This window comes from Silene latifolia, chromosome 11 (genome assembly GCF_048544455.1).
Source record: "Silene latifolia isolate original U9 population chromosome 11, ASM4854445v1, whole genome shotgun sequence".
Classification (NCBI taxonomy): Eukaryota; Viridiplantae; Streptophyta; class Magnoliopsida; order Caryophyllales; family Caryophyllaceae; genus Silene; species Silene latifolia.
In genome coordinates this window covers 1,755,083-1,768,127 of record NC_133536.1, presented here as the reverse complement: position 1 = coordinate 1,768,127, position 13,045 = coordinate 1,755,083, and the positions used below count along the sequence as shown (strand labels likewise).

General features: G+C 35.0%; 3 protein-coding genes across 5 annotated transcripts; 1 reads left to right on the top strand and 2 right to left on the bottom strand.

The window, feature by feature from the left end:
* The first annotated feature begins 689 nt into the window (after positions 1–689).
* On the top strand, positions 690–2,919 carry LOC141610592 (basic leucine zipper 34-like). Of its 2 annotated transcripts, XM_074428757.1 has the most exons (5): positions 1,245–1,833; positions 1,912–1,978; positions 2,080–2,170; positions 2,363–2,489; positions 2,629–2,919. In XM_074428757.1, the coding sequence occupies exons 1-5, from the start codon at positions 1,332–1,334 to the stop codon at positions 2,802–2,804; spliced, it is 963 nt and encodes a 320-aa protein (XP_074284858.1). In that variant the 5' UTR covers positions 1,245–1,331; the 3' UTR covers positions 2,805–2,919. The 2 variants fall into 2 exon arrangements, with proteins under 2 accessions (XP_074284857.1, XP_074284858.1); XM_074428756.1 differs by having other exon boundaries at positions 690–1,978.
* On the bottom strand, positions 2,660–5,421 carry LOC141610593 (DNA-directed RNA polymerase V subunit 7-like). Of its 2 annotated transcripts, XM_074428760.1 has the most exons (3): positions 5,213–5,421; positions 3,444–4,018; positions 2,660–2,888 (listed from the first exon to the last, which is right to left on the bottom strand). In XM_074428760.1, exon 2 carries the CDS (start codon positions 4,006–4,008, stop codon positions 3,481–3,483), a length of 528 nt encoding a protein of 175 aa, XP_074284861.1. In that variant the 5' UTR covers positions 4,009–4,018; positions 5,213–5,421; the 3' UTR covers positions 2,660–2,888; positions 3,444–3,480. The 2 variants fall into 2 exon arrangements, with proteins under 2 accessions (XP_074284861.1, XP_074284860.1); XM_074428759.1 differs by lacking the exon at positions 2,660–2,888 and having other exon boundaries at positions 3,251–4,018.
* Positions 5,422–6,879: 1,458 nt separating this feature from the next.
* On the bottom strand, positions 6,880–7,939 carry LOC141612625 (E3 ubiquitin-protein ligase ATL41-like). The gene has a single exon (XM_074431439.1). The coding sequence runs from the start codon at positions 7,865–7,867 to the stop codon at positions 7,115–7,117; it is 753 nt and encodes a 250-aa protein (XP_074287540.1). The 5' UTR covers positions 7,868–7,939; the 3' UTR covers positions 6,880–7,114.
* Positions 7,940–13,045: the final 5,106 nt, after the last annotated feature.

Below are 13,045 nucleotides of genomic sequence, written 5' to 3'. Positions count from 1 at the left end.
ATTCGGGCCGGGCCATATACATTTGGGTCCATTTAGGTTACTGGTCACGCATGGGTCCTCAATTCAGGTGCTAAGTCGGGTCATTCATTCCGAGTCAATTTTGTCAGGTTTAGTTATAACGAATAACGGAAGAAATGACATACAAACAATGAAGATATTAACTAGCTTGATTATCGGATACAATCGTGAGCGATTAAAAGGGCGATACTCACAACTAGGGTTCAAATCCGATCGACTCCAAAAAATCCTAATACAACAACAAATGTTATCTCTAGTCCTCATAATAATGCAACTAATCCCCTATAGACTAAAAGAATAACACATCTGTGTTATTCCCGCTCAAGTTTCCCGCTCATCTTTCCCCTCATACGGAATATTCCCTTCTAGAATATTCCCTTCTAATATATTGTATTCAAAATATTTTAGTCAACCCATATATGAAATATTTCTACTACAATATTCGACACAATTACGAATAATAATATTGCGGTCAATCACTATGTCCCCATATATGGAATATTTCTTATGGTTACGTTTTATATATAAAAGTACATTTACATTAAATTAAATTCATATTCAATTTATTAAAATAATATTAATAAACTAAATCTCTAGAATTGACCTTTATAAAATTACCGTGCTCGGGTTGCTATACTAGTTCTCAATTAATAGGAATAACCCTTCGAAAATTTCACATTCGAACGTTAGATACAACACGTTATTAAAGTGAAGTGTCGAAGTAGTAGTGAGTGGTGATCATTTTATGATGAGAAAAGTAGTGAAATTTCGGATTTAATTTTGTCAATACTATTAATAGACTTAGATTTTTCAAGTTATTCCGTTGTTCTCTCTTAACCTTCCTTCTTTTACCTCCCTAGCTGTAAGATTGTTATCCCTTGTTTCTCTCCCTCATTTGTCTGAAAAAAACACATTCGTCGGAGTAAATAGATTTTGAGAACGGAAAATGAAATTTTTTTAGAAAATAATCCAAAAAAGAAAAAAGACATTTTCTTTTACATTAACGTAATTAGATCAAGGGCCGAATTAAGGAGGGGGAGAGAAAAGAAAATCTTCGAAACAAAAACAAACAAAAAAATACTAATATATCAAAATCTTGTTGCATGAATGCTCTCCCCTAACCCTTTTAGAACTAAACCGGAGGCTCGTTCTGCTATATTTTTATTTTCGTAGGGCTATTTAGTGTAGACGGTAAGGTTCGAGACTTTGTACGTCCGACCCTCCTATATATCAAAATCTTAAATCAGTGTAGGATATACACTTGGTTATTTCGGGTTTTTTTTTTTTTTGGAAGGGACTTCAATATTTAAAAAATGGCAAAGTTACCTCCGAAAATCCCCGGCATTATGTCCCAGAGTCACTTAGACCACCAAAACCATTGGTTAGATGTAAGCCACAACATCCCGCCACACCAGGACCCACAACATCCTTGGGTAGACGAGTTTATGGAGTTCTCAGCCGCCAAACGAAATGCTCACCGAAGATCCGTAAGCGATTCCTCGGTGGCGTTTATTGAGGCCGGGGCGGTCCCTTTCCTGGGACCGTTCCGTACAATGGATGCAAATAAGGGTGACCAATTTGATAAGTTTGACGATGAACAATTCATGTGCATGTTTAGCAATGACATTGGTGGGTCGTCGTCAAACCCATCATCAACTTCGGATCATAACAGCACAAACGACGACCAGAAAAGGAAGGGGAATGTGTCGGGTGGCGAGAGGGCGATGGATGGAGAGGAGGAAGTTAAAGTGGCGACCCTGGCGGTGAAGAATGAAACGGAAGAGGTGGAAAGTTCGTGTAAAGTCGACTCAATTGGTAAACAAGGAGGTGGTTGTGTAGAGAGTAAGGATAATGGTAGTAATTTAGGTGTTGAAACTAGGATTGATAATGCAGGTGACGGTGGTGGTGGTGGTGGTGGTGGTGGTGATCAACAACTTGTCGATCCTAAGAGGTTTAAGAGGTAATCTCCATACACAAAGACAACGTTCATAAAACCGTTTCACAGAAGATTTTTGTAAAACCGTTTCACAGAAGTAATGATAATTTTGTATACTATTTCAGAATATTGGCTAACAGACAATCAGCTCAAAGATCAAGGGTGAGGAAGCTACAGTACATATCTGAGCTCGAACGCAGTGTTACTGCACTACAAGTGAGCTTCTCTACTTATTATATCATCCGTATGCATCTTTCATATAATCATATGTTTACTTTTAATTAAATACCATTAAAAGGCAATAAAAAAAGGGAAAAAAAAGAAAAAAAAAGGTCAACAAATGACTGAGACGAAGGAAACAATAATATAATATTATGAATTGTAATATGAGATTTAATTACTCTGCAGAACGAGGTATCGGTATTGTCTCCAAGGGTGGCATTTCTAGATCACCAACGTATGATCCTAAGCGTCGACAACAGTGCTCTCAAATCCAAAATTGCAGCTCTTGCACAAGATAAGATCTTCAAAGACGGTAAGCTTAAGTTCACATCCGACTATTGCGGTCCTATCAGACTCAAATCTAGGCTAGACCGGGAAGGTGGAAGAAAAAAGGGTTCATAGAAATACATTAGACAGCCACATTGACTCGTAAGTCGCTTAATTATTTGCAGCTCACCAAGAAGCATTGAAGAGGGAAATAGAGAGACTAAGGCAAGTTTACTATCAACAAAGCTTAAAGCAGTCGGAGGAAGTTGTCACACCATCATCGTCTACATTGCCATTAACGGCTGTTCAACACCATCAACCGGACACCATAGCTAATGAGAACGAACAATTTAACAATTGAAGTAACAAAGTTTCTCCAGACACATTGTACTGTAGAGGACTAACTTTTTCTAGACGGAAATTATTCTTGTTTGTACAAAGCTTCCTGAGAAAAAATTTCAGCAACGTCTTACTGACATATATGCATTTTTCGCTAGCACATAACTGTTAAAACTCAAACATGATAGAAAACATTGAGAAACTAAAACAAGTTAGCAGCAGAATGCATGTAATTGTCCGATTTCAGTGAAGCTAAAAACTCAAAATTAGCAGCCGATCAATTTTCAATATGAGTCTCTGAAAACAATCTTTCTATGTTTTCAATGTTGGCAGTAAACCCGATCCCCATAATGTCACCATAGGCCAAGAGCCTTGAGATACTTAATAAAACCCGACCAACTCGGGAATGGATGAGATTACATCAAGTTAAGATAGAACAGATAGGCAGCAGAAATGAAACGTCGAATATGAAAAACTACCTCCTTTTCTTTATGCCATATATTTCAAGTAATCCAACAAAACAGCAAGTTGTAATGCAATTACGGTTAAAGGCGAAAAACAGCAAATTGCAGCACGTTAAGGTTAAAGGCAATTAACACGGTTTATTTACATGCTACTAGATCAAGAAAGTTTTCAACTTAAAATCTACAAAGTTACTTACCATTCACTAGATCAAGCAGAGCGCCTGGCTTCCAAAATCAGACAGGACCGAGAAAGTCGCCATCCACACTGACAACTGCCTGAAATTCCCTTTCGGACTCTATCCACTTCGTACCGATCACAGAAAAGCGCACCACAACATCTTTCTCAATCTTCGACTGTTTCTCACTGATAAACATCGGGTTTTCACCAGGAACATGCTGATAATCAGGCATCTTCTGAGCAGAGAGAAATATAGTCTCGATAGGCCCGCACTTCAAGAAAACCCCGTGCCTTAATACCCGGTGAACTACTCCCTCTAAGATCTCTCCTCGGAAAATCTTGAATGTGATGCAGTTGAAACATATTGGAAATAGAACGTCTCCTGTTTGTCGCCTAATTCTTCCCTCTCCAATGTCGTCCAAAGTCGAAACTGCAAGCAAGTAGCCTAGCTCCTTTGTTGCTTTCTTTGTTGCAAAATCGTCCATTAATTGAAGAGTAATTGCCCTTTGTAGTACAAGTCCTTTCTCATCCAGTTGTTCGGCAGGGATAGTCACATTCCAAGGCAACTGAACTTTGAGAAACATTATTGAATTCCTGCATCATCGACAGACGAATACCAAAAAATTAACACCATCTAAAAGCTAATAAAACGAGCTTTATACTATGCACCCACTCATGAATCGAGTATAACTATGATGGCCTTATGGGGTAGAACCGTAGAAACAGAAACATCAAGCATACCACATTCCTTTGTTGAAAGACTTGTAACTCGACGTGCAAGAGGGAAAACGGATCCCTCCATTTCCTTTCCGTCTAATTTACTAACCAAAGAACTCAACTTTCCTTCAACCTAATTTACTACCCAAACAACTCGATCTTCCTTCCGCCTAATTTACTAGCAAGACTTGTAACTTGGCGTATAGGAGGGGAAACAGATCCCTCCATTTCCATTCCGCCTAATTTACTAACCAAAGAACTCGGCTTTCCTTCAACTTAATTTACTACCCAAACAACTCAATCTTCCTTCCGCCTAATTTACTAGCAAGACTTGTAACTTGACGTATAGGAAAGAAAACAGATCCCTCCATTTCCATTCCGCCTAATTTACTAACCAAAGAACTCAGCTTTCATTCAACCTAACTTACTACCCAAACAACTCGATTTCCCTTCCGCGTAATTTACTAGCCAAACAAGCGAAATTGTCCGGCTCCCTATCCAAACAAATGGGAAAGTGATCACCTTTTGTAAAACTAAACACCTACAAGACTAATGTTTTGAATCTGCCTTAATAATCACCAAGGCCATGGCTAAGAGACAATGCTGAAACAAGTCCGTCCCAATCATTTATTTACCTTTGATTAAACTACCCATCACAAAGAATACAAAAAAGTAAACAAATGATCGGGACGGAGGGAGTAATCAAAACAGTCATAGCCCAGTAAAACCCATAACATGAAAAAGAACCCAAATTGGTGTTAGGGAATCAGAAATTAAGCAAAAAAATTGATCACATTGGGTCCAAATTTTCACAAGATTTAAACTTTTATGGATCTTTCACATAATTTAATCAAATTGTATCCAGGTTTTTAGGTGTTTTTAACAAAACTTCAGCTTACTCTACATTTTTACTGAACTGTATCTTCACAAATCACAAGAATTTCACAGAATGACAGGAAAATAGCAACAAAAACCCAGAAAATATACACAAAAATACTAACAAAACCCAGAAAATATGAGCTAAATCATACAATGATATCCATGCAAAGTGAGAAAGAGGGAAGAACAAACCAAATATTGGCAGAAGATGCTCTAAGATGGAGCTGAATTTCAGATTAATTCTTCAGAATTTACTGTAGAAATAGTGAAATACCCCAACTTAGATTCCAAGAATATAACAAACAATGTCATATTTGAAAGTTGAGCGATTCTTGTTTTAGATCGTCTCAACTTAAAACCGCTCTCACAGGTCACACGTGATTACAAATTTAAAATAGAGTAGAGGTAAAGCTAAAGAGGTGTGGGCTAATTAAGCTAAGACCGTCTCAAAGCAAATCCACGTGTCATTTGACCTAACAAACGGGTAACCGGTTTGGGTCAGATCAAGTTAGTTTTGGGTTTACAAGAGTTGGGTTTATGTCAGGTCCGACCGGGTCAATAATTAACAAGTTGTTATTTATGAACAATTACTTCGGGTTATATAAGGTCGGCTCAATTTGGGATTCGAGTCAACCACGGGTCTTGAGTGGGGTTATTCATAGACTTGACAAAACTGACCCAACTCGCACCGGAATTGAGGACCCGAATCTGACCCGAAACCCAAACTGACTCGAACTTATTCAAGCTGACCCGAATGTTTATTACTAAAAACTGATTAATATTCCCCAAATAATTTGAAAATAACCCACTCGAAAATGACCCGAACCCAAAATTATTCGACTCAGCCTGAGTTCTTGCAAACCCGAACCCTAATCTGAATTAACCTGATCCAATTAACCCGATTTATTAGGTCTACTTATTCAGATCGGGTTTATTTTGCTAGTAGACTTGCTCGCTCTCCCTAGTGATGCAATCCAGCCCAATGAAGGCCATACATGGCTTACATGCCAATATGCATGTTTCATCTAACTCGTACAAAGTTGAATCTCAATTAATTGTGTATAGTAATGATTGTTTAAAACGGTTTTATACGATAAGACGATTCATGAGTGATTTTTTTGTTAATAACAATAAATGAATAATTTTGTATCGAAAAGAACCTTCTCACGATGTAAAACCTTCTTATTTTAGAATTTCTGAATTGGGTAATATTGTAATTACCTTATTCCGTCGTGACTCGTAAGGATTAGAACTAGAAAGTGTAAAAGTGTAGAACTAGATTTCCCCACTTCTCCTAGTAGTAGTAGTTGTTATTATTATGATTATCGAGTCAATTAAGCAGTTAAGCTCTTGATTAGGAAATTAATTAATCACTCAACTACTCCAATTATTAACAAAGTATGCTATTGATCATGACTACCTATCTACTTTTACATTACCTCTTTGAAACAATGAAATTAGCTCGCCAACTACAGAAAAAAGTCGATCATATATTGACTTCCGAGCAATATGAAAGTATAGTTACACTGTCGAACATATCTTAGTCTAATGATTCTTATGTCCTTTTAGATGCCAATGCAGAGAAGCATAATAACAATCAATGAAGGAGTTAAGATTTTTCGTTCTTGGGAGCAAATAGTTATTGATATAAGGTAAAATTAAAAAAATCTCAAAAATATAACTAAATTATTTGGATTTTTCATTTTTCAGTATGAACGAGCGTTTCTACTAGCCCCTTCACTCCACCGCTGATAATAAAGTCTTCCAATGCAATATATAATACATACAACATACAAATATTTAATAATTAAAACCCACTAATTAAACAAATGTTTTCGAACAATTTACCAAGATTATATCATTGTTGTCCTTGTAATAGTTATTGATGTAAGGTAAAATTGAAAAAAATCTGAAAAATATAACTAAATTGTTTGGAATTTTCATTTTTCAGCATGAACGAGCATTCCTACTAGCCCCTTTACTCCGCTGATAATAAAGTCTTCCAATGTATTGTATAATACATACAACATACAAATATTTAATAATTAAAACTCCATTAAACAAATGTATTGGAACAATTTACCAAGAATTATATTATTGTTGTCCTTGTCTTTCAAGATCAATTTCCACATTGACTTGGGTATTTCTCCTTGATGATGATGAAGATCTATCTCTCCCAATCATTTTTCTAAAAGAGCTTAATCTAAAGCTTGACGGTCCACTTTCATTACTAATGACTTTACCAGATGAGCTTAATCTAAAACTTGACGGTCCACTTCCATTACTAATGATTTTACCAGATGAGCTAGCCATACTCGGATGATCACTATCAACATGCTCCACATCCACAACCCTAGGAGGTTCACGGTCAAGCGGGTTAAGTCGAGGCGTGGCATCGGACCGACAAATAGGGCACGTCGATTGGCTCATTAGCCACGTATCGATACATTCCACGTGGAAAATATGATTACAATTAGGTAATCGTCTAGCCAATTCATTATTTTGTAACATGCCTAGACATATCGTACACTCTTCATTTTTATCGTGAGCCTCGTCTGATTGGTTAATTAAAAATGAAGGTAGTGAATTAATGACAATTGGATCGAGGCCAGACTTTATTGGTGTGGGCTCCACGTCTCGGACTTGGTGGCTATATATGAAAGCGGCCGAGAAGGTGGTGGATCGACGTCTAGGAGGAGATCGGAGAGCGCAACGGACGTAAATGTGGAGGATTATTACTAGGATTATAACAAAGGTTAAGGAGAATATGGCACTTAGCATAATTTTGGTTGTGTCATGGTTAATTGTAGGAGAATTGTAATTGTTATGATCATAGTTTAATGTCATGGTGATTAATAATTGGATAATTAGGGAGAAATTTAGGGAGTTTTGTATATGGAAAAAGGACTTTAAATTTCATGTAAGAAATTATATAATGATGTATGATTATATGAATAGTAGGAAGATTGATATGATTGTTGACTATTGAATAGTATATAACGTTATGTTCACGTTCTTATTTCTTATGCGTTGATTTTTAGAGATTAGTTGACTAGAGATTTTTTTTTTTAGGTGTAAATTCGGAGAAAAAGGAACATACATCGGATGTACTACCTCCAACTTTTTTATTTTTTGAGCATATATGTATTTTTTTTGAGCTTATTACCTTAAATTTTATTTGTTTTTGAGCATAATGTATTTTTTTGAGCATAATAAAGTTTATAAGTTAAATTTTAATATTTTTTCCGTCAAAACTCAAATTTAACTAAACTTATATGTAATGTTTTTGAGTTTTATTATAATTTTTTAGAGTTTAATGTTTAAGTGAATAAACTCAGAAACTTCATAGTGAAACTCATAAACTTTTAAACAAAACTAAAAAACTTTATTATAATGCTCAGAAATTATAGAATTAGAGGTAGTACATTAGATGTATAATCCTCTTACTGTGTAAATTCGTGTGTTCTTCGTTGATAACAGTGATTAATTTGTTTATCGTGAGTATTTTTTTTTTAGAGGTAGATAACTGACTAAAAAATTTGAAGAAATCAAAATGCTAATTTTATAGACTTATAGTTAGTGAACCAGGTGAGCAATCAACATACTAAACCCCGTTGTTTGAATATAGTTTATGTTGATGAGTTCCATTGAAAAATGTTGAGGTTAGTTGGAGAAAAGTGTGGTTTTGGTGACTAATTGACTATCTAGGAGTGGAGTACGTAAGTTTTAGTTGTCTGGGCTTCACGTTTTATACGGTTTGGGCTTCCCTCATTATATGGATTAGGCTTTAACACTTAATTAGTGTTGGGTTGGTTTCAAGTTAAATACTCCGTATAAATTATTGTGAGATTAAGATGCTTCTTCTAGTTCCCGGACTTCAAACAACTACCCGCGTAGGGGTGATAACGAGTCGAGCTGAGTCCGATCTTGGCCTTGCTCGACTTGTGCTCGTAAAGCAAAACTTGAGCTCAAGCCAATCTCGAGCTTGAAAAAATTGTGTTCGTTATCAAGCTTGGGAGCTTTAACGCGAACCACATCGAACCTATATATAATTGTTAAATTTTCGTTTTTTTTTTTTTTTTGAATAATAAGGCTTGAAGGTTGTATTTGTATATAAAAATATTTGGAAAATAAGTGAGACATTTAATAAATATCATTAACATCAAAACTACTTTAATTATGGCTTGTTATTATAAAAATATAGGTTGAGTTTGGTACACTTTTAGCCCATTACCCCTCAACAAAAAATAAAAATTTAACCTCATTTTTTAAAAAGATTTAAACATTCATTCATGAGAAAATAAGAGCTTTAGTTTCGGCTCATAGGGATATGACTTTTTACTATCACCCAACTGTTACGGAGGCTGTCGATTATGTTATGGCCGAAGTCCTACTCACGGCGACCGGAGATTATTCCCGAAAGGTCAACCTTTCGACAACTTTTTTATACACGACAAAAAAAACTGTGGCAGTAAAGGGCCATATACCTGCACAGCCTAATCTCACTCTCTAGATTATTAAAAGACTTTTTTTTAATTAATTAAATAACAATAATAAAGATAAAAAAAAGATGAATCTCCTATATGTAGAAAGCTTCTTTTTTTTACTTCTACATTCTTTGCACTTATTATATATAGCTTATTACTCCATGCTTTAATACATGAAATGCCTTATAAATATACAGAAACACCATGGTAGAGCAATAGCAATAGTAAAATTTTACATAAAGTTTTTCACATGCGAAGTCATAATACACCAGCCCCAATTTTTAAGAATTTTTATTCACAATAGAAGAACTTTATATAAAGTTCTTAGATGAAAAAAAATTATAAAATAAATAATGTTAAATGGTTTCTCACATTTTACAAAGTTATTTATTGGTTGTACATTTTCCAATATTTATAAACTTGGCTCTTATTTTAGAACTTGGTTCTTAAAAATAAGAACAAACTTTTAAATGCAATATTGAACTTTTAAAATAAAGTTATTGGTAACGGCTCTAAATGGCATATTAGCCAAATTTCAGCATATTGGAGAGGTTTAGCATGTTTGACTTACGAATATGTTATTTAGAGCGTTTGGTTAATGGCATATTGAAATAGCATATTGGGGTCCAATATGCTATTTTGCAATATGTTGCTCCTACTAGCATATTAGGTTAGCGGATTGGAATAAAAAAAAATTGTCATATTTACCCTCTTAAAAAATATTACCTTTCCTTTTATATATTTAATAAATAATTTATTCATATCCTTATTTGTCATTTTACAAAGAATCTAAACAATCTGCTAATCTAAAACTGTCAATTACCAAACACCTCTAAAACAATTTTGCTAAATAAATCTGCTAGTCAAATCTGCTAAATCATTATGCTAGTCAAATCTGCTTTCTAAATCTGCTTCTGCTAATATTAATCCGCTGTTTACCAAACAGGGTCAACAACCCCAATACTAAGAACTACTATTGTTATTGCTTAAGTCGGCTCTCTAGATTGTTAAAACATTCATTTTATTATTTTTGCTATCAATAAATGAAATATTTATCATACAAAATAACCATTGTATAGTTGTACAACAATCTCACACAATAGTTATTACTCCTTTTGTCTCATAAATATCTTTCGAAATATGAAAATCGTATGATTAACATAACTAAATAGCAAAAATAAAAATACTTATTTTGAGGCGATATAATAATATAGTGAGGCAAATTAGTGGTGTTTATGTAATAATAGTTGTATTTAACACGTAAGTAAATGAAATCAAACATCCAAAATGGTGAAAAATAAGTTAAGTTACAAAATAATTTTAATAGTAGTGAAAAATGAAAGGTATCTCGAAACAGACAAACTACTACTACATTCCTAAGGCCATGTTCTTTCTAGGGTTGGTCAACCACGCGGCGCAAGCGGGCTCGGGCCGGGCAGGTCATGTGGTAGGCCGGGCCAGTGAAGGTTAGCCCAGAACCGGCCCAGGGGAAGGGTCTAAGCGGGTCAATTCGGACCAATTCAAGCTCGACCTGGAACCGGGCCCATGGGGGGTCGAGGTCGGGTTTAAGGGCGGGATGACAACGGGTTTAGGGGTCGGGCCTAGGGCGGGTTAGGGTTGAGGCGGGGCCCGGGGCGGGTAAGGTCCAGACCCGGACATGGCCAGAGGTAGGGGACAGGTTGGGTCGGGCTTGACACGGATCGAGCGGACCAGGTTAATTTCGACCCGAGGGGCGGGCCGATTACTAGTGGGCAGGATTAGCCCACATGTTTGAGCAGCCCTAGTTTTTTTCCGACTTAATTTGAGTTAGTTTAGTTTATATTAGTTCGACACAGCTTCACTATTCAGTTCAGTTCAGCTAAATCAACTCAACTCTACTCAAATTAACTCTTAGGTTTTGTTCTTTTTCCCTGAAAAGAGCTGAACTGAATTGAACTGAATGAGGTGGAAGTAATAATTTGTGAAGAGATGAGCTGAATTGAACTGAATGAAGCTGATCTAAAATGAACTGAACTAAATAAAGCTGATCTAAACTGAACTGAATTGAACTGAATAAAGCTAAGCCGAACTGAATGATCAGCTAAAATTAAACCAGAAAAAGTACGGCATTACTTCAATTTTATTCAGTTTAGCTTAACCTTATTTAATTCAATCTAGTTACATTCAATTCAAATTCAGTAACTCGGGCTTGTGTATTAATAACATGGTGCCTTATGCATGTAGGGCAGTTAAGATTCTAAAGCCTATATGTCCCCACTTACAAGTGAAGAGGCAAGATTGCTAAGCCAATTATTTAAACTTAATTAACTAATTAATGCTTTTGTTTTGTGTTGACTGTCATTTAATTAAATAATAATGCTATATGCTGTATGCTATATGTCTGTTTATTAGATAAGGTATCTATGTCCTTGTCATATAAGAGGCATATTAATGCTAGAATGATGTCTACAAATTATAAAGTTAAGATTCTTTTTATTAACTTTATTTAATAAATTAATTAATTTTTCAATGTTGTTTAACGGCATAAAGCAAGTATTACCAATTTTGTTGCGGCAATAAGTTAGTGAATATATATCAGTTGAGTTTTAAATGGACAGATGCTTAAGCATATGGTCAGCATTTCACCTGAATTTTGTATGCATGCGTTGTTGCTTATTTGCTTGCGTGTTTTTATTATGAAACTATTCATCTTCTTTTTTTCGAAATTTACTTAAATTTACTTAAATTAACTCGAGTAATGCTTAACCTCCTTAATACAGAAGAGTACTTACGTAAAAAGGAATATATTTATATATCAGAGTATAAAACCATTTACAAGGCTCCAACCATCAGGCATCACCCTAACCTTTTTGTTGAATTAATTTCTTGACATCGTATCAAAGCCAACATAATATAAAAGTAACAGGCTCATATCTCATTTACTATTAGGATACTAAGTCCATTAGGGTTTGTCTAACTAGGGTTAGGGTTTAATAACGATGTGAGCTATTATAAATAGCTCACCATATATCGTGTAAGATACATCTATCAATAATACATTCTCCCTTATGCAATTATCTCTCCTCTATAATCTTAACGTATCAGAGCCCATCTGGAAGACTAATTACCCTAGCTCAACACATTGATACGAAGTAGAATTTGTGACGATATCGTATTAGCAACTTCTATCTTTACTAGATATTTACGATATAGTTTAATATTTCTCGACAATCCTGCTTGCGACAATCCCGCTTGTGGTACGACGTATTCTTTGTACACCTATATAAGTTGATTGATTATCAATGAAATAAACACACAAGAATTTAATCTCATATTACGTTTTAACATTTACTCTTTGTTCGACATTAGTGTAAGAGGTTTGTTATAGTATAAAATCTGAGGAGTTTAACTAATTTTCATTGATTAAAAATAGACAAAAACTAGCTTCAACTATCTATCACTATAATACTAATTTTCTACATATTTTTGTGGATCACATTCTACATCTAAAACAAGAATATGTTATTTCCTTTTATTGATAAAAAAAAACATACTCACT

Coding starts and splice junctions, on each gene's coding strand:
- LOC141610593 (XM_074428760.1), bottom strand. CDS start 4,008: ATGTTTCTCAAAGTTCAGTTGCCTTGGAATGTGACTATCCCTGCCGAA.
- LOC141612625 (XM_074431439.1), bottom strand. CDS start 7,867: ATGACATTAAACTATGATCATAACAATTACAATTCTCCTACAATTAAC.
- LOC141610592 (XM_074428756.1), top strand. CDS start 1,332: ATGGCAAAGTTACCTCCGAAAATCCCCGGCATTATGTCCCAGAGTCAC. Junction 2,171..2,362: donor GCAGTGTTACTGCACTACAA/GTGAGCTTCTCT, acceptor ATTACTCTGCAG/AACGAGGTATCGGTATTGTC. Junction 2,490..2,628: donor AGATAAGATCTTCAAAGACG/GTAAGCTTAAGT, acceptor AATTATTTGCAG/CTCACCAAGAAGCATTGAAG.